The 20,600-nt window shown below is 49.5% G+C and overlaps 1 protein-coding gene across 3 annotated transcripts in view; it reads left to right on the top strand.

The window, feature by feature from the left end:
- Positions 1–19,556, top strand: part of MANSC1 (MANSC domain containing 1) — a 45,711-nt gene extending 26,155 nt beyond the window's left edge. The window contains exons 1-4 of one of the 3 annotated variants that reach the window (XM_063929265.1): positions 6,592–6,701; positions 11,988–12,266; positions 13,634–13,774; positions 16,893–19,556. In XM_063929265.1, coding sequence (XP_063785335.1) covers positions 12,062–12,266; positions 13,634–13,774; positions 16,893–18,361 — 1,815 coding nt within the window. In that variant the 5' untranslated portion in view covers positions 6,592–6,701; positions 11,988–12,061 and the 3' untranslated portion in view covers positions 18,362–19,556. Of the gene's footprint in view, positions 1–6,591; positions 6,706–11,987; positions 12,267–13,633; positions 13,775–16,892 lie in introns of those variants that run through there. The other 2 variants (XM_063929266.1, XM_063929267.1) reach the window with 2 other exon arrangements.
- The last annotated feature ends 1,044 nt before the right edge of the window (positions 19,557–20,600 follow it).

The following is a 20,600-nucleotide window of genomic DNA, read 5'->3' as shown; positions in this document are numbered from 1 at the left end:
GTACCTGCGAAGCTTCTTGTTGAGGTGGGAGGCCATCATGTCTATGTGAGGTACACCCCAAAGACTTGTCACCTCTGCGAACACCTCTGGGTGGAGTCCCCACTCTCCTGGATGGAGATCGTGTCTGCTGAGGAAATCCGCTTCCCAATTGTCCACTCCTGGAATGAAGATTGCTGACAGCGCCATTGTGTGTCTTTCTGCCCAGAGGAGGATCTTCGTTCCGCCTTGTCGGTTGATGTAGGCCACCGTCGTTACATTGTCCACTGCACCTGAATGGCCTGATCTTGCAGAAGATGTGCCGCTTGTAGAAGGCAGTTGAATACGGCTCTCAGTTCCAGAATGTTTATTGGAAGGATGGATTCCAGACTTGACCACCTTCCTTGGAAGTTTTCCCCTTGGGTTACCACGCCCCAACCTCTGAGACTTGCATCCATGGTTAGAAGGATCCAGTTCTCAATCCTGAACCTGCGGCTCTCGAGAAGGTGAGGTATTTGCAGCTACCATAGGAGTGAAATTCTGTCTTTCGGCGACAGACGTATCCTCTGGTGCATGTGTAGGTGGGATCCCGACCACTTGTCCAGAAGATCCAGTTGGAAGGACCGTGCATGAAATCTTCCGTACTGTAGAGCCTCGTAGGAGGCAACCATCTTCCCCAGAAGACGAATGCACTGATGAACCGATACCCGGGTAGGCTTCAAGACATCCCGGACCATTGTTTGTATCACCAACGCTTTCTCCAGTGGTAGAAATACCCTCTGCACTTCCGTGTTGAGGATCATCCCTAGGAAAAACAATCTCCTTGTCGGCTCCAAATGTGACTTTGGAAGATTCAGGATCCAACCATGATCCCGGAGCAGTCGAGTTGTGAGAACAATGGACTGCAACAACTTCTCCCTGGATGATGCTTTCATCAGCAGATCGTCCAGATATGGAATTATGTTCACTCCCTGCTTGCGGAGTAGAAGCATCATCTCTGCCATTACTTTGGTGAACACCTTCGGTGCCGTGGATAGGCCGAATGGCAGCGCCTGGAAATGATAGTGACAGTCCAACAGCGCAAACCTGAGATAACCCTGGTGTGGCGGCCAAATAGGAATGTGAAGGTAAGCATCCTTGATATCTAAGGATACCAGGAATTCCCCCTCCTCCAGAACTGAGATCACCGCTCTCAGAGATTCCATCTTGAACTTGAATTCCCTCAAATATGGATTTAATGATTTGAGGTTCAATATTGGTCTTATCGAACCGTCTGGCTTCGGCACCACAAAAAGGTTTGAGTAGTAACCCTTGTTTTCCAGATGAGGTGGAACTGGAACAATGACATTTGCCCTTTCCAATTTTTGAAAGGCTTCCTGTAAGATAGCCCTTTCTGACAGCAAAGCTGGTAAGCCTGATTTGAAAAATATGTGAGGTGGGAGCTCTTGAAACTCCAGTCTGTACCCCTGAGATACAATATCTTGTACCCAGGGGTCCAGGCCTGAGGATGCCCAGACCTGACTGAAATTTCTTAGACGTGCTCCCACCTGCCCGACCTCCAGGCTGGGAGGTCCATCGCCATGCTGAGGATTTTGAGGAAACAGAACCCGGCTTCTGTTCCTGGGAATCTGCCGGTGCAGGTTTTCTGGATTTTCCCCGACCACCTCTGAAGAAGGTGGAAGGGGACTTGGACTTCTTAATCTTTGCGGTCCAAAAGGACTGCATTGTAGACGCAGAGCAGGATTTTTTTGGGGGGGTCGTTGGAGTGGCTGAGGGAAGAAAGGTTGACTTACCAGCAATTGCCGTGGAGATCCACGCATCCAAAGCTTCCCCAAATAGAGCCTGACCTGTGAAGGGTAGGTTCTCCACACTCTTCTTGGATTCCGCATCCGCAGACCATTGGCGCAGCCAGAGTCCCCTGCGTGCCGAGACAGCCATGGAAGACGTCCGTGCATTTAGATTACCAAGGTCCTTCATGGCCTCCACCATGAAACCCGCAGAATCCTGTATGTGACGTAAAAACATTTCAATGTCACTTCTATCCATAGTATCTAAATCCTCTAGTAACATGCCTGACCACTTTTCTATGGCTTTAGAAATCCATGCACAAGCAATAGTGGGCCTAAGCGCCACGCCTGAAGCAGTGTATATGAATTTGAGCGTAGTCTCAATCTGGCGGTCTGCCGGTTCTTTCAAAGCGGTAGACCCAGGGACAGGTAAAACCACCTTTTTAGACAATCTAGAAACAGAAGCGTCTACTATAGGAGGGTTTTCCCACTTTTTCCTATCCTCTTCAGGGAAAGGAAAAGCAACCAGAACTCTCTTTGGGATCTGGGATTTTTTCTCCGAGTTTCCCAGGATTTTTCAAATAATGCGTTTAATTCCCTAGACCAGGCTTTTTCAACCAGTGTGCCATGGCACACTAGTGTGCCGCGACCAGTTGCAAGTTGTGCCGCGGAGGCAGAGCAGCTTCCTACACCTTCAGAGTGAACTGTTGGCCCAGGCTCTTCTTAGAGGATCAGTCGTGCTCTGGTTGTGACCTATGCCTCGATGATGCGGCGGTGTGATATCATAGGTCACGGCCGCCGCATCTCACCACCCAGCCAGCCCACCCACCTGCATACACATCTTCCAGTTCCCGCCTGCATACACAGCTTTCCTTGCCTACCCACATCCACACCTGCCCGACCGCCCACTGCTCAGTATTCGCAGCAATCCACTATGTACAACCCCCGCCACTGAGGAACAGGGAGGAGGACAGCTGACCGGTAGGGGCTAATATTTATTTTATTTCTCCTGTGGGGAACAATAAGATTTCAATAGGATTTATATGGGTAGAATAAGGATTTATGGATTTATGGGGGGAACAATGTGAATAATTCATGTGGGGAGCAATAGGATTTATGTGGGGAGCAATGTGATTGTTTTTTTCTGTGCAGGCCAATGTGTGTGTGTTTTTTTTTTCTGTGGGGAACTGATGGTGTGCCTTGGGAATTTTAAAATATTGGCCCTCATTCTGAGTTGTTTGCTCGCTAGCTGCTTTTAGCAGCATTGCACACGCTAGGCCGCCGCCCTCTGGGAGTGAATCTTAGCTTAGCAGAATTGCGAACGAAAGATTAGCAAAACTGCTACTAAATAATCCTTAGCAGTTTCTGAGCAGCTCCAGACCTACTCACAGATTGCGATCAGCTCAGTCAGTTTAGTTCCTGGTATGACGTCACAAACACGCCCTGCGTTCGGCCAGCCACTCCCCCGTTTCTCCAGACACTCCCGTGTTTTTCCCTGACACGCCTGCGTTTTTTAGCACACTCCCGGAAAACGCTCAGTTACCACCCAGAAACGCACCTTTCCTGTCAATCATTTACCGATCAGTAGTGCGACTGAAAAGCATCGTACGAACACCAGCAAATCTACTAGGTTTTGTGTTAAATAACTTAGCGCATGAGTGCTGCATACCATGCGCATTTAGCAACAAATCGCAGCAGAGCGAAAATCGTCAACGAGCGCACAACTCGGAATGACCCCCATTGTTTGGTGTGCCGTGAGTAAACAAAGGTTGAAAATCACTTCCCTAGACGCAGGGAAGGTAAGAGAGGATTTCTTATTGTCTGTAAAGAAAGCTTCCTTGACCTGTTCAGGTACCTTGTCAGTAATGTGTAAAATGTCCCGAATGGCCTCAATCATTAGCTGCACCCGTTTAGCAAGGGATGCCTCCCCCCGCAGTATATCCCCATCACCGTCACCCGTATCAGAGTCGGTATCCGTGTCGACTCGCATTATCTGGGCAAGAGCACGCTTTTTTGGGCATATACTAGGAGAGTTTGTTGAGGTAGTGGGAGTAGAATATGACAAAACCTCTACAGAGTTTTTTAAAACCTGTGTTTCAGTCTCATTATGAGCTATCCTAGATAAATTCTGGGATATCATTCCCTTAATAGAATCCACCCACTGGGGTTAGGATTCAGAAGGCTGAGACAGTATATTACAGTCCTGAGTACAAGGAATAGAAGAAGTCCCTAGACATGGTAATGTGAGATATATAGCGCACACGCACGCACGCACACACACACACGCGCACGCACGCACGCACGCACGCACGCACGCACGCGCACGCACGCACACACACACACACACACACACACACGCACACACGCACACACACACACACACACACACACAAAAATGTCAGACACAGTTTCTCCCAAGTACCTTCAGAGAGATAGAATATAAGGAGCCAGCACACACAGCGCCCCAGTAGACAGTTATAATAATATATGCCTTGCGCTGACTGAGTAACCTAAACAGACTACACAGTAATGTGAATAAACACTCCCCCCCCCCCACCCCTTCTATAACCCCCTGGTACCACACAGGATAGCTGGAGTTATGTGGAGGGTCAGCGCTCCCTGTCAGCGTCTCTGTATGTGATCTGCAGGGAGAAAATGGCGCTGGTGAGTGCTGGATCCACTCTGAGGAGAAGCTCCGCCCCCTAAAATGGCGCTTCTTTACGCACTTATACAGATTATACTGGCCTGATGTAATGGCGCTAGCAGTAGTACAGATGTCCCTGATCGCAATAGTGACCAGAGTAAGGGTGTTTGCGCTGGCCCAGGGCGCCCCTCACAGCGCCGCTCACTGTACCTCTGAGCCCTCCGGAGCACAGCAACAACCCTGCGCACCCACCCTGATGCCACCATTCTCACCGGCTTCCCGCTTGTTGGGGCGCCGGTGTCCTACTCATCACCGACGTCTTCTGGCTGTTAGGGGGTGGCGGCAGTTCTGCGGGAGCGAGCGGTCGCCTCGGGGGCTTGCAGTCGACACCCTCACGAGCTCAGTGTCCTGTCAGCGGAGATAGGGGCCATTAACCTCAGAGGGTTGGATCCTACTCCCCCCCCCCCCCCCCCCTAAGTCCCACGAAGCAGGGAGGCTGTTGCCAGCAGTCTTACTGTAACCTAACTCTTTAAAAAAAAAAAAGAACTCCTAGGAGCTCCCCTAGCTGTGACCGGCTCCACCGGGCAGATTTTCTAAACTGAGTCTGTTAGGAGGGGCATAGAGGGAGGAGCCAGCCCACACTATTAAACTCTTAAAGTGCCCATGGCTCCTACTGGACCCGTCTATACCCCATGGTACTAATGTGGACCCCAGCATCCTCTAGGACGTAAGAGAAAAATAAATAAATGCTCAAACAGAAAAACTGCAGAAGGTGCAGTGGAACTTCAGGCCCCCTCAAAAGAGTAAAGTCCCCTCTACCCCTGTCCCCAGAGCCACAAGACTCCTTGAGGACAAGCTCCTTCAAACCCTCCATTTACCACAGTGCCAGGAAGAAGGGTGGGGGCCTTTTTCCCTGGGATCCACTTAAGTTTTGTGTCAGAGGTTCAGGGAGGTGGGACCCCTGGGGCTGCCTACCACATAATAGATCTTGGGGCTATGGAGCCCAGGATGCAGGGGTGTCTTCAGAGAGGAAGACGCCCCTGCCGCCTCCTCTCTAGCGCTCTTGACTGAGGTCACTAGGGGGGGTGTGGTTCATCAAATCGACAGTGTCTAGGTCGACAATGTTTAGGTCGACCACTATAGGTCGACAGTCACTAGGTCGACATGGATGGAAGGTCGACAGGGTTTCTAGGTCGACATGTGCTAGGTCGACAGGTCTAAAGGTCGACATGAGGATTTTTTTTTTGTGTCGTTTTCTTCGTAGAGTGACCGGGATCCCAAATTAGTGCACCGCGTTCGCTCGCCATGCTTCGGGCATGGTGCCTTCGGTCCGCTACCGCTTCGCTCGGCACACTTTACCGTTCCAATCGTAGTCCACGTGGATCGTTAAGTATGAAAAAATCCAAAAAAATAAATAAATTGAAATACTCATGTCGACCTTTAGACCTGTCGACCTAGCACATGTCGACCTAGAAACCCTGTCGACCTTCCATCCATGTCGACCTAGTGACTGTCGACCTATAGTGGTCGACCTAAACATTGTCGACCTAGACACTGTCGATCTTCAGACCGGATCCCCACTAGGGGACCCTAGAATCTAGTGCGCATATGCAGGTCTCTGGGAAAAAAGCACGGCGGCCATGTTCCCTGTGATTTTCCTACTGCGCATGCGCAAAACACTGGGAAAATGAGCGCCGCACCATTTTCCCAGTGACTTCTGCAGCGCTGCTGGTGTGACGCAGGACTCCGGAGGGTAAGTATTAAAAAAAAATAGGTGCAGGGAGTGCGGTGTGGGACCCCCATGTGTATCGCACACACTGCACCCATTATAGATACACCAGTGCCAGGAGGGCATGCGGCAACCTTCCCCCACAACACATGCTGTGTGCAATCTTATATATAAAATTCATTGGTCTGTCTGTACGGTTATGCAGCCTCCATTTACATTACTGGCAGAGTGACAGCAGCATGATGACGTCATGTGCAGACACAGAGTGGGCATGTCATGTGACTCGGGAAGGGGCGGGAATAGCACGGAGAGCCAGCGATGAGCGTGATATCGGATGGAGGCGTGGTTACGCAAATAATTGCCCGAGTGGTGGGTGTGGCCGGCAGGGGGCGCGGCTAGGAACAACGCTGAGCTTGAACGACGGGGCGTGGCTATGTATGAGCGGCGGGCGTGGCGAGTGTGGGCGGTGCCCAGGGTTGCTGAGAACCGGGGCGTCTGTAGTGGTGGTGGTGGGGTTGGAGAGTCGGAGCGATGCACGGTCACGGCGGTGGAGCAGCTGGAGGAGGTCGGTAAGAGGATTGGCTGCGGCCCGGGGACTGTAGGCATCCATATATGGATATGAGTATATATATATATATATATATATATATATATATATATATATATATATATATATAATTTGTGGGGAAGGTGCGGCACATACTGTATCGGGAACGTATAATGGATGGGATGCAGATGTGCATTTGAGTATTGCTGACATGCTATAAATGCAGTTCTAGTGCACCTCTATGTAATGTGTGTGTGTGTGTGTATATATATATATATATATATATATATATATATATATATATATATTATGCAATACCTGTATAGTTATTTGCTGTCCGTGTGCGCCCCTGCATGGTACCTGGATGTGTGCAGTCTGTGTGCATGGGGTGTGCACACCCTGGGGCTCATTACCTGTGTAAGGTCCGTGGCATCGCCTGTGGACATGTCGCACAGATAGAATATACCATATGTGCCGCCTGCACCTACCCTGACCCCCAGGCTGAGCTGGGTGTATAATGTTTCATTGCAATGCGTTTGGTCAGGGGCCACGCTGGGCCCCGGCGGCGGTCACCCGGTGTCCAGCGTTGCTATTGGACAGATATGTGTGATTGCATGTCCCTTTGTAGTGTGTGGCATAGCAGAGCGCACTCAGAGGTGTGCCACGCAGGGGCTGGCATAGGATGGGCATCCTGCAGCCATCGCCGCTGGCGACAGGGTAAAGTGTGGGCCCTGTCTGTGTAAGGGGAGGTAATATATGTACACGCAGTGGTCCGCGCCATTCTGTGCTCCTCGGCGTGCAGCCTGTCCATTTACCATGAAGGTCGAGAACACGGCCCTGATTCTGAGTCGGACGGATCTCAGCAAACTGCGTATTCGCCGCAGAAAGAAATCGCTGGCTGCACACGCGCCCGACCCTGCGCTCAGTCGCTGGCGGAGATTTAGGGGGAGATGTACTAAGCAGTGATAAAAGTGGAGAAGTGAGCCAGTGGAGAACTTGCCCATGGCAACCAATCAGCATTGATGTAACATTTATAATTTGCATACTATAAAAGTATACAGAGCAGCTGATTGGTTGCTATGGGCGACTTCTCCACTGGCTCACTTCTCAAGTTTTATCACTGCTTAGTACATGTCCCCCCTCAGTGCGGACTGGATGATACGCCCGAAACAAAATGGGAATAAATGGCGCTTATACAATATAGACTGGAATACAATGAATGTCACATGAAGACTGGTCGCCGTTCCGATGCGTCAGTCCCCATGTAATAGAGGAAATCTCCACGGTGTTGTTCCGTGACGATCAGTTGTATTAAACCTTGGAGAGAAATAAAGTACCAGCCAATCAGCTCCTAACTGTCATGTTACAGGCTGGATTTGAAAAATGACAGCTAGGAGCTGATTGACTGGTAGTTTGACCCAGATTTATCAAGCCTCGGAGAGTGCTAAATAGCACGGCGATAAAGTACCAACCAATCAGCTCCCAACTGCCATTCTTCAAACACAGTCTGTAAAATGACAGCTAGGAGCTGATTGGTTGGAACTTTATCTCTCTCCAAGGCTTCGTACATCTGCCCCTCTTTCTGTGAAATGAATGTTGTGACAGCACAGAACTGATCCGTGTCACGATAGCATGAAAGCTGACTTCCGCGTTTGTTTGCGGGTCAGAGATGGGGCGTCTGTTTCAGACGGATCTTTAGCGCCCGTTACGGAGCAGATCCATTATACTCAGAGTCAGGCCCATAAAGGGACAGACTGGAAGTTGGTTCTGGGTATGGGAGACTGACCCCCCCTCAGTATGAATATAGACCGAATTACTCCAGTCCTAGGCCAGTGGTGCTGAGCCCCTTAGTGGGTGGAGCCCCATATGTCAGTATTGTATGTTCCCGATAACCGACTGGCTGCGCACCTCAACATACATCCCAGTAACGAGCAAAATCCTAGTTCCTGTTCTTTGGAACGCCTGCTGCGCAATTCCACGTCACAGACTGAAACGCCCTCCTTCTATTAGATGGGTAGCTTAGAACCCTTCGTATAACTCTTATCCCCTTCAAATTCTGTCTGTACGTGACGTGTCACATGACGACGGCCGCGCAGCAATCGCCGCAATGTTCTGTACATCCCCTGGCCTGCGCTCCTGCCAAGTCTCCTGTGTTCTGTTCTCAGCGGATAATTTACCTCTACAAATATTTGACTATCTTGTTACTAAATCTCCGTTTAATGCCACGTCGGCGAGCACCTGGGAAGCATCGGTGATTGGGATTATGGTGCGGAGTCTCCGTGTGAGGGAACTGCCGGCTGCTTCGTGTGTGACAGGAATAGAGTTGTAGGATTTCTGAGATTGCAGATTCTTTTACACATAGGATAGTGTACTCTGCACTTTGGAGATATGTCTGTTATATTACATGCTGCAGTGTAATGCCTCTTATTCTGCCCTTTCTCAGTATATAGGGACATAGAATTGCCACCTCCTGGGTCCTGGATTTATTACACTGCCCAGCACCAGGATATCCTGAAAGGGCCATGGTGCTATTACTGCCTGTATTTACTGTTTCATGAGGGGGAAGGTCTAATCCCTTCTCAATAGAAGCACCCCCTATTAAGCAGCCCAGGGCCTGGTTTCCATGGGGTTTTTGGTTGGGGGGGTGGGGGATAGTCCCTTTGTAAGGTAGTTGCAGCACTGTGCATGCTGGCAGAGCACTTTGCGACGTGACCAAGCTCTGCCTCTGACTTAGCTGAGATCTGAGCCCTCGCAGTCTGTCCCTGCAGTATTTTATAATGTTACCTCTAACCTCTGACCTTATACTGCTTTCAGGTGGGGACACGCCCAACATTCTGGTCTTTCCGGACTGACACATCTCTGTACGCTCAGCTGCTGCCCGCCCGCGTCTGAGGATTGCACTCTGCTGCCTGAAGGGCTTGCACTCCGTGGCGTTTGGGACAGCCTGACCTCACAGCTGTTGCGGCATGTACCTGTGTAGGAACAGGCTGTGGTTTCCCAGGCACTGTCATGTCACAGGCTGTGGGGTCTATTCATGAAGCAGTGAAAAGAGTGGAGAAGTGAGCCTGTGGAGAAGTTGCCCTTGGAGAATCAGCTGCTCCATACAATTGTACAGTATGCAAATTGTAAATGTTAATTCAAAGCTGATTGGTTGCCATGGGCAACTTCTGCACATGCTCACTAATCCACACTTTTCACTGCTTCATGAATAGACCCCGGAGTTTGAAAATGACAGTTATCACCGTGCAATTTATCACTTTCCAAGGCTTGATAAATCTGGGCCATGAGTCTGAAATGTAAAACCCCAATGGGTCTCATCAATTGGAACCCAATGGGAAAAGTTTGTCACCGAGTGTACGATTGTGCATCATAAAATGAGACCCACGCACACAAAAAGCGTGGTCATTGTTCCGGCCCTGCGTCGACGCTCGCCTGCGGGATCCCTGATATGCAGGTGAATGTGCTCACGTGTCCATCAGTTATTATTACTGGGCCTATGAGAATGGTCTTAAACATTGCTCTACACGTTACAGGCACCTACTGTATTATGTTCTACACCAATGGCAGTGATGGAATGCTAGCACCTGTAGTTCCCCAACAGCTTGCGAGTCGTAGGTTACCATGGCGTGACCTTGTGACGGTGTTTATAGCTGACATCTAGTCGGAGTTTGGCCCATTAGGGTAAAATAAGGGCAGGTTTTGCAGCAGCTTTGGGTAATTGTTTTCACTGCAAGAGCTCAAACCTGGTTCCATGTCGGCACCCAGTCTCCGGAGGTCTCCGCCTGTGGTTGGGGGGCAGGGAATTCATCTGCAGAACAAGCTGATTTACATGTGAAACACTGAGAAGTCTCCTGGATGCAGGATGCTACAGAGAATAATCTGCATATAATTACAGGGAGCGCCTGTAACCAAACACAGGCTCCGTATGACCAGCTTCGTGGTGTAGAAACGAGTAACCCCCTAAACACTGTACTGTCCTCTCCATTTCAATGGGAATTCCACATAATTCACCTTTATATTCGTAGTGTCTGGGCTGCCCAGCATCTTTTACTAAATATCTTGCTTTATCTTTCTGTCCCCTCTCTCTGTGCTTTTCAGAATGCTCTTTATATCATGAAGGCACAGCTCTGCTATGTGTGCGCTGCTGTAGTGACAGTGACAGAGTAGTTTGTGTCATATCCAAAGGAAGCGGCGTCTAAAAATGTAGGTGCTAACCGGAGCATAACGACGAGTGAAGTAAAAAATAAGAGTATCAAAAGTTATGTCAAGTTGGGAATCCTATTTAACGTATTCCTTGGACACATCTCAGCATGGAAGCGCCAACAGTGGACACGGCAAAATTATTGGCTGATCACTGTGCCTCATGCCTCAGTAATGCACTAGCTAATGAAGATTGGGCCCGCTCCTTTAATGGCTAGCACTAGCAGGGGCTATTTGTTATGGCTTCCACGCTAGCAATTAAGTGCGACACGTTTTGCATGTGGAATTTTATACAGGGAAAGTAAGAAACCAATAGGAAACGGCGTGCAGGAAAGGGGGTTCATTTTATGAGGTAAAGTCTTTTCATCGCTTTCAGTACATGTCTCCCAATGTGCGCAGACTACCATCCGCATGCGCTATATGCTAAAGTCGCAGTATGGCCTCCTGCCAGCCCTGCTGCAGCTGACAATGTATATGGCACTGTACTGCTCCCCTCCACCCGCCGACACAGGAAGTGCTGTAACATCCTATGTTTTCCTGTTTAACATACAGCCGGAGGGATCAGCCGTGTTGTGTGCCCCAGCGCCGGGGAAAGAGACGTTACAGGGACGTATCACATTGGTAAATACAGTCTGTTGCGCTGTCTCCTTGGCACTCGCAGGCTGGCACCAGCGTAGTGTGTAATCACTGTGGATCCTTACCCGGGGCACACGGCTGGCTCTAGTTATTGACATGGCAGCGTCTCATGACTAAAAGCAAATACAACTATCTTCAACTTGGAACACGTGTAAGCGGCAGTGCCCGCTCGGATAGTCTCCAGACAGGGCAGCCTGAGCAGTTAATAATTATTCCCGTTGAATGTGTATGCCAGTCACGGCTTGTAGCGCTGACAGTGGTGCGTGTCCCTGCGATCGGTTGAGGACCTCGCTGTCACGGTGCTGGCTTCCAGCACTGCCGCGCTCACGGGCTCTTTGGATGGTACGGGCCCCATAATTCCAGGGAATGTATCCAGCAATAAACGTTAAATATTTCTAGCGTGTGCCTCTATATAATCCCCAGATTACGTTGCGCTCAGTGTTCTATTTCTGCTCCTGTTTGTTTCAGGTACCCGAGGACTCGCTGCCAGCTGACATGGTGCCATCTGAACTGCCCTGACTCCCCCTGATGCTCTGCCCGCCATGGGTGCTAGTCTACCCTTCCTGCTCTCTGTCCTGCTATGGGCGACGCCCTCTGCGACTCAGAAATGCGACATCCAGCCCATGGCGAACTTGGTGATCAACATCTCTGAAGCAGTATCGAGAGGAACCCGTTTTACTGACCCCATAAATGTCGCTGGGCCACAGGAGTGCGTTTCGGCCTGCTGCACGCAGCTGGTCGGGGCAGGTAATGAACGTGAGCGGCCTGCGAGGCTAGTGACAGGCAGGTTGTAACGTACGGAGTAATGTTTACATGGAATTCCTCTGACTAGAACGCCTGGGGGGTAGATTTACTAAACCCTTATTGAGTGGGGTTGTTACTTACAGCAACCAATCGGATTCTAAGATGCAATAGACAAATGACAGCTAGAATCCGGTTGCTATGGGTAACATTGGCACTTTTCATTTGTAGAAGCTTTAGTAAATCTACCACCTAGTCCCCAGTAAATATCTCCCGGGGTATGAAGGGTTATAAAGTCCTGACACAGCCGCCAGGTTTGTTGCAGTAGCACAGAATTATAGACAGGAAGTGACATCATGGTGCAACCAGAACAGATCTCCCCCTATTCTTATCATGGCGCATACCTGCAGGCAGGTGTCGGACATTTTGGGCCCTTCTAGGGCCCCTGCAGTATGATGAGCTTAAAAATGCAACCAGCGGACCTCGTCTCAAACACATTTTAATTAATTTTAGTTATTAGAATATGATATATACACCAGCCCATCAAAATAGCGGAACAATATAATAGCAAAGAAGCTGTGCGCGCCCGAACAGAGCAACACTTTAATTGCTCCGCCAGGCGCCACCTAGTGGCCGCTGGTGCGCAAAACATTTGAATCCCCCCCCATAGAGGCGAGCAGCAGTGTTAGTCTCTTATTATATAGGATGGAAGGTTCTGTGCGTCTTATACAATCTGCCAGTGTGTATGGGGAATAAAGTTCCTGAACATGTCTGGTATTCTTATGTGTTTAGCCAGTAGCAGCGCCCCCAAAACCTTCACCATTGACCATTGCGTCTGGGGATCTGGATTTTAAAAAATACTGATTCCCCCATTTTTAACTTCAATGGTCGCAGATCGGTGTTCCCGTCAGGGTCGGGGAATCGCGGCATAGGTGTATTGGGCCTTAAGTCGCGATGCGGTAATGTGACTAGGATGCTCCAGGAGACTCTGCTGATTATTTTGATATGCGACACTTATGTATATGTTTGCGGCAAAATGTAAATCTGCATACGTAGTGCAACGATGCAGCCACCGTGGCTTTTTTCTGTGCCAAGTTCCATGGTGCGTCGTATACAGACTCAGTCGCACACGGATATACGAGTGTTGCATGTCAAGTTATATGGCACAGACTCCTGGTGCCTCCTAATCACACCGCATTGACTAAGACGTATTTTGGGGTAAAAAGGCGTCTGGCGTTGCATGGCGTATTGAGGTTAGACGTAGGAGGACACATCTGTATGAGCATTTAAGGACAGCGCAGCGTAGTGATCGCAATAGAAGACTGTGCGGTCTGACGCTGACTACTTACACCCGGCTTGTTCATTATTTCCAGGTGATCGCCCCTGCAATCTCGCCGTGTACGACGGACGCAAAAACCACAGCCGGCAGAACTGTTACCTTTTCCACTGCCCCAGGCTGGATTCCTGCCCCATGTCTCCCAGACAGGGGGTCCTGAGTTACAGTCTCTGGAAAGGTCAGTACATTTAGAGTCTGATTGGCGGCTGTGTAAGAGTTACGTAAATGCAGTATCAGTGCGTATCCTGCAGGTGGCGTTCCAGGAGTAGCTGGATCAGTGGGAATGTACACCAGGTGTTACAGAGGTGAGGACGGCATCAGTCAGCCCAGTAGACGCCTCATCCGTCCAATAAGGCTGGACCTGTAGCCGTCACGCAATGTCTTTCCTTTTATAACCTCTCTTTCCTAAAAGCCCCCGCGCCCTTCTTACACTCATTCCAGGGAAGGAAAAGGAAGATGTGAATCTATTTCAGAGTTTGGGGGAGAAAGTGTTAATTAGCCCATTCATTGGAAGAAAACCTAAATTACTACCAGACGTAGCCGCCCCTTGTGCGTGACGCAGGCTGCAGTTAACACATTTCGTAACCTCCTCCGCTTCTTGGAACCTCTGTAAACTTTTCTGTTGTAACTTTTTTCTTGTCGCTATTTAGAGCGAGGCACCCTCCACCCCCGTCCATATATTTAGGAGGGCCTGAATCAGAGATGGTGACAGTTTGTACAGCAGCTGTGTCCAGTGGCGTAAGTTCGCCCCAGTCGCCCGGAGGCATGGTAAATGTTGGTGCCCCCCTACATACTGTATACATACACACCCTTCATATGTAGCTATCCGGCACTCAGGGTGAACAGTAGCAGCGTGCTCAGGTGCCTTTCCAAATAGTAATATAGATACACATACAAAGTGGACGGCACTCCAAGTCAGTCATCACAATAAAATAGACACCAGCATACCTATATAGCACACCTACAGTACTCCCTCACCCAAGTGTGTCACAATGTAGATGCTTTGGCGCAGTGATGTGCCGATATACAGAGTATATATATATATATATATATATATATATATATATATATATATATATATATATATATATATATATATATATATATACACACACAAACGCCTCTTTCACTTAAACACACACACCTCTCACTTACACTCACGCCTCTTACTTACACACGCCTCCTTAGCTTAATCACACACATGCTTCCTTCGCTTAAACGGTATCTGGACTCCAGGTCCACAACAAAAAGGTCGACATACCTTAGGTCGACACCAATTGGTCGACACACCTTAGGTCGACATGGACAAAAGGTCAACAGGAACAAGGTCGACGTGAGTTTTTCACAATTTTTTTCTTTTTTGGAACTTTTTCATACTTAACGATCCATGTGGATTACGATTGGAGCGGTAATCTGTGCCGAGCGAAGCGAAGGCACCATGCCCGAAGCATGGCGAGCGAAGCGAGCCATGTGAGGGGACGCGGTGCACTAATTGGGGTTCCCGGTCACTCTACGAAGAAAACTACACCAAAAAAACATAAAAAACTCATGTCGACCTTTTTCCATGTCGACCCTTTGTCCATGTCGACCTAAGGCACGTCGACCAATTGGCGTCGACCTAAGGTGTGTCGACCTTTTTGTTGTCGACCTGGAGTCCCAGACCCGCTTAAACACACATGCCTCTCACTTACACACATGCCTCTCACTTACACATGCTTCCTTCACTTAAACTCACACACACGCCTCCCTCATTTAAACTCACAAACATGCCTCTTTCACTTACACACACACACGCGCACGCACGCACGCCTCTCTCACACGTACACACACACGCACTCATGCCTCTTTCACTTAAAAACACACACAAACAAAAACAAACACATGCTTCCTTCACTTACACACACACACACACACACACACACACACACACACACACACACCTCAAATGTTGGCAGCACTGTGTTTTATGTGTGCATGTTTATTAAAGACCCCCCAGCACCCCTCCCCTTTCCAACTACACCCCCCCCCCCCCCCCCCCCCACAGTGCAGCTTGAGGCAAGTGCTGCCAGTGCCTATCTGCTGCTATCAGCCCAACGGAAGAACAGAGAGCTTCACTTGGCCAGCTCATCTGGAAGGGCCTGGCAGGAGCTGCGTTCTGGAGCTCCCCCTAGCTGTAGCCACAGCCAGCTCTCTGTATATACTAGGAGGCAGCTTCTAAGCTCCTCGCAGCGAACGATCTTCAGGGTCAGGCAGCGGGAGACAGTGGAGGAAATGTGCCCCCTTGAGGGCAGGAGCCCGGCGGCAGCCGACTCCACTGCCTCCCAGAGTTCCGCCCCTGGCTGTGTCTGCCGGCTTCTCTGATCCATTGCTCCGTCCAAACACATAGTATTGGATCATCTTCATGACCATCGGCCATCTGAGTAACACTCTGGCTACGTAGGACGGCGGGTGTTTCCACGCTGCTGGGACATCTACAATGTCCATTCATGGAGGGGAGATAACGCAAGAGTCACCTGGATAATCCAATGAATGGATAATAAGACCTCACCTACTCTCCCACTGGTGGCAAAGCCACGGCTGCTGTGCCATGTCTGCTTTTCTTGTATTATCCCTGACAATAGACCTGAAGCCTCCTAAATCGCCTCTCATGGTTATTGTGACTTTCTCCCGTGTTCCGGACAGTTGTCGGCAATCATAGGTTACTGGGTAACCTATAGGTTCATTCTTCAACTTTCATCACAGGTAGATTAAGCCGGCGCTGTATTCTCTTAAATCAGGGTTGGGAACCCTTTGTCCTTCCAGCTATTGTTGAACTACACATACCAGCATGCCCTGCGACAGTTTTGCTATTTGGCCATGCTACATGGCGTGTTACATTTCAGCTTCCTAATATATCGGGAACTAAGAGAATTAGGGATCTATTTACTAAGCCTTGGCTGGAGATAAAGTACCAGCCAATCAGCTCCTAATTGTCATTTTTCAAACACAGCCTGTCACATGACAGTTAGGAGCTGATTGGCTGATACTTTATCTCTTTTTCTCCGTCTCCACTTTCACTTTTTAAGGCTTAATACATTTGGGGCGTTTTATCTCTCTCCGCGGCTTGGTACATTTGCCCATAGTCCTTTTCTTTCTATTTATTGCCAGTGTTTATGTAACTTGCTGTAATAAATAAATTTGCCATTTAATAATTATCAAAGACACTTGACCGACTAGAAGTGTTTTTTAAATGCTCTTGGAGACCGGGTAATTATTCATGGTTCTTATCTTTTATTTTATATTTAATTCTGGCACAGAAAACAGTGACTCGGATCCAGCTGAGGGGCATCTCCACCAGACGTTGAGCTCCAGTCGTCAGAACAAAACGCTGAGCTCCGCACGTAAGAAACCCGGCTCTGCTCCGCAGCCGCCAGGGTCCGCCAAGGGCGACTCTGATGACGCACCCGGTCCACAAGATCTTACTGGAAAGAAACTGAGCTCTGAGCTCTCGCTGGGAGAGGTGAATGAGGTCAAACCCCCTGCGAAAGTGGAAGCGTCCGACACACCTGAGCGAATCGCTTCGCAGCTGCTTCACCTGGCTGCGGATATAGACAAACGCTTGGAAAAGATTGAATCCAAATCGCAAGCCGCCAAAGTCTCTGACAGTTCCCTCCAGGCTCCCGACGCCTTCCCTACTGACACAGAGCCCGCCCTACAGACTACAATAATCTCCATGCATGGAGAGCCGAAGAGACTTCCATCTGATGCCAAGAAGGCAAAAGCCACAGTAAAGGAGAAACAACCAATGGCCGTTGAGGTTCATCATCCTACACAAGCTCCCAGGACACCGGACTTCGTGCCTGCCAGAACCTCACACAGGCCTGTGACAGTTGCTCCAAAGCCTATACCCCACACCAAAGCCAATCTTATTGCCACTCCTCAGGACACTATAGGTGCCAATAAAGTGCCAAGCTCTGATGTCAAGAGCAAGGTTCTCACAGGCCACCATGGCACCAATCCTTCTAATATTGCGGTTAGAACCACTGCAGAATATGTGAAGATTGGTCATCCGAAGACCCACAGGGAGACTCCCGCCCCTGATGTTGTCCACCCAAAGACCCAGCCAGAGAGGCCCATCCCAGATATTGTCCACCCAAAGACCCACAAAGTGACTCCTGCCCCTGATATTGTCCAGCCGAAGATATCCATCCCAAATCTTGTCCACCCAAAGACCCACCCAAAGATACCTATCTCAGATATTGTCCACCAAGAGATACCCATCCCTGATACTGTCCACCCAAAGACCCACAAAGAGACTCCCTCCCCTGGTCTAATCCACCCAAAGACCTACCCAGATATACCCATCCCTGATATTGTCCATCGTACCAGAACACCCCTTTTGGTGACTCGCCCTGCTGTGCTAAGGACTCCTCCCTCCAAAGCATCACAGCACACCCTTACCCATGAAGGTCACCCATCTACAAATGGCAAGGACAAGGCACCTGAGCAAACCCTCCCTGAACCCAATTCCTCTCCACCGCAAGACCCCTCCCCACCTGCTGTGCGTCTGGAGGAGGCACCCATAAAACTTGACAGTTTGGGGGCCTTGCCGGGGGGTAAGTCCCCCTCCGATGACCGAAGTGGTTTGGTGGCTGCCCTGATTTTTGGAGTGGTCTTTCTCATCGTCGTGATTGGCCTGGTCAGCCGGAAGGTGTCTGAAGCCCGCCAACGGCACCAGTACACCAAACTGGATTATCTCATCAATGGCATGTATGTGGACACCTGAGGAGAAGGCGCTGGTACAGTGTGTTCCGGAGAGCACGCGGTGATAGGTCTCCAGGTGAATGTCCACGTTCCTCTTCCTGGCAGGACAGTGCAGTTTCCCCCAATCTCACACCAGCAATATCCATTGCACCTACACGTAACGTTACCAAGGTGGACCCTAAATCACCAGGGGGCTATAGACTACTCAACTATGGATTTGCAAGTTTTGTTGCCCTGATTTCTGGGCCTGATCAAGCTCTTGACGCAACAACAGTATTGCGGGTGGGGATCTAGATTACTGACACAGGAAAAATAATTTTCTGACTTTTGCAGATATATGTGCGGAAATGTTTCCTTATACAATGGTTGACATAAGATAACCGCAATGGGATGTTATATGATTGATCACCGCGTCCGATCTATGCAGAGATCCGTCCTTTTCACAGAATGTACAAACTATTTAATGACATTTATCAATCATCTAGTATAATGTGGAAACGTTACGTTAAATGCGATCCACAGACACGGACAATCCTGACCGTAAAATAACACTAACCACTCGCTACAGAAGACTTTGGGGGTTACGGTAAATAAGATAGCCCCCATTTTGAACAGCCTGAGAGGAGTAATAGTTTTGTGCATGAATGTGTCCATGAATCAGTCGTATTGGCGAGAAAGAGGGAGAGGAACCAAACAAATGTATTTCTGCTTTTCAGAGTCATTATTTTGAGAACAAACTTTATTTAAATGACGGTATAGTAAGAATGGAGCGCGTGGCTGAATTTAATTTCTTCCGGGCGGACTGAGTTGTCTCTCTGTTCATGACACTAGACTGCTGCTGAATCTGTCTCCTCTATCTATTGACACTAGGGAGGGGGAACAGAGGCCGTGATTGGATGGCGCCGATTGTGGCGTTAGTGACCTGTCTTTATGAAGAGTCGGCACTAGGAATCTGTTGTGAAATGTTCTGTGTCCTGCTGAGTGAGCCTGAAGAAGGGAACGGCCGGCACTGAGGAGTGTCTGCATCGGTGTCTCATAAACATTGGCGTCCCAGGCAACTGGGAGGCGCGAGGCACAAAGTTACCAGTGCATTGATAGGCTGCATCCTTGTTGGTATTGCTTACATCCACAGCCAGCACTGTTTGTTCAGAACATTCATTATTTCCTGTGAGCTGTTTGCTGCAATAAATTAAATTTGTTCAATCACGTGACCTCCATCTGGTGCTGCCGCCTTTTATTCTCTGGCGTAATTCTGAACGGCTTGTTAGGCTTTGTGTTATTTTCTCTGACGTCCTAGTGGATGCTGGGTACTCCGTAAGGACCATGGGGAATAGACGGGCTCCGCAGGAGACTGAGCACTCTTTAAAGAAAGATTAGGTACTACATCTGGTGTGCACTGGCTCCTCCCTCTATGCCCCTCCTCCAGACCTCAGTTAGAATCTGTGCCCGGCCAGAGCTGGATGCACCTAGTGGGCTCTCCTGAGTTCACTATAAAGAAAGTATTTGTTAGGTTTTTTATTTTCAGTGAGATCTGCTGGCAACAGACTCACTGCTACGTGGGACTTAGGGGAGAGAAGCAAACCTACCTGCTTGCAGCTAGCTTGTGCTTCTGAGGCTACTGGACACCATTAGCTCCAGAGGGATCGAACACAGGGCCCGACCTCGATCGTCCGTTCCCGGAGCCGCGCCGCCGCCCCCCTTGCAGAGCCAGAAGACGGAAGATACCGGAGAAAATCGTCGGCTGAAGACTCCGGTCTTCAATAAGGTAGCGCACAGCACTGCAGCTGTGCGCCATTGCTCCCACAGCACACCACACGCTCCGGTCACTGGTGGGTGCAGGGCGCTGGGGGGGGGCGCCCTGGGCTGCAATATGTATACCTTAATGGCAAACTGCACATAATACAGTTCTAAACTGTATATGTGCCTAAACCCCCGCCATAATTTTCATAAAAAAAGCGTGAGAAGCCCGCCGCTGAAGGGGCGGGGCTATCTTCCTCAGCACAGCCAGCGCCATTTTCTCTTCACAGCTCCGCTGGAAGGATGCTCCCCAGGCTCTCCCCTGCAGTATACACTACAGAAAGGGTAAAAAAGAGAGGGGGGGCACATAAAGGCGCAAATTGTGATATAAGCAGCTATTGGGGGAAAATTCACTTTGTGTATAGTGTATATCCCTCTGTTATATAGCGCTCTGGTGTGTGCTGGCATACTCTCTCTCTGTCTCCCCAAAGGACTTTGTGGGGTCCTGTCCTCAGTCAGAGCAT

The sequence above is a fragment of the Pseudophryne corroboree genome, chromosome 6 (assembly GCF_028390025.1).
Source record: "Pseudophryne corroboree isolate aPseCor3 chromosome 6, aPseCor3.hap2, whole genome shotgun sequence".
In the NCBI taxonomy this organism is placed as follows: domain Eukaryota; kingdom Metazoa; phylum Chordata; class Amphibia; order Anura; family Myobatrachidae; genus Pseudophryne; species Pseudophryne corroboree.
This window is presented reverse-complemented; position numbering and strand designations above follow the sequence as displayed.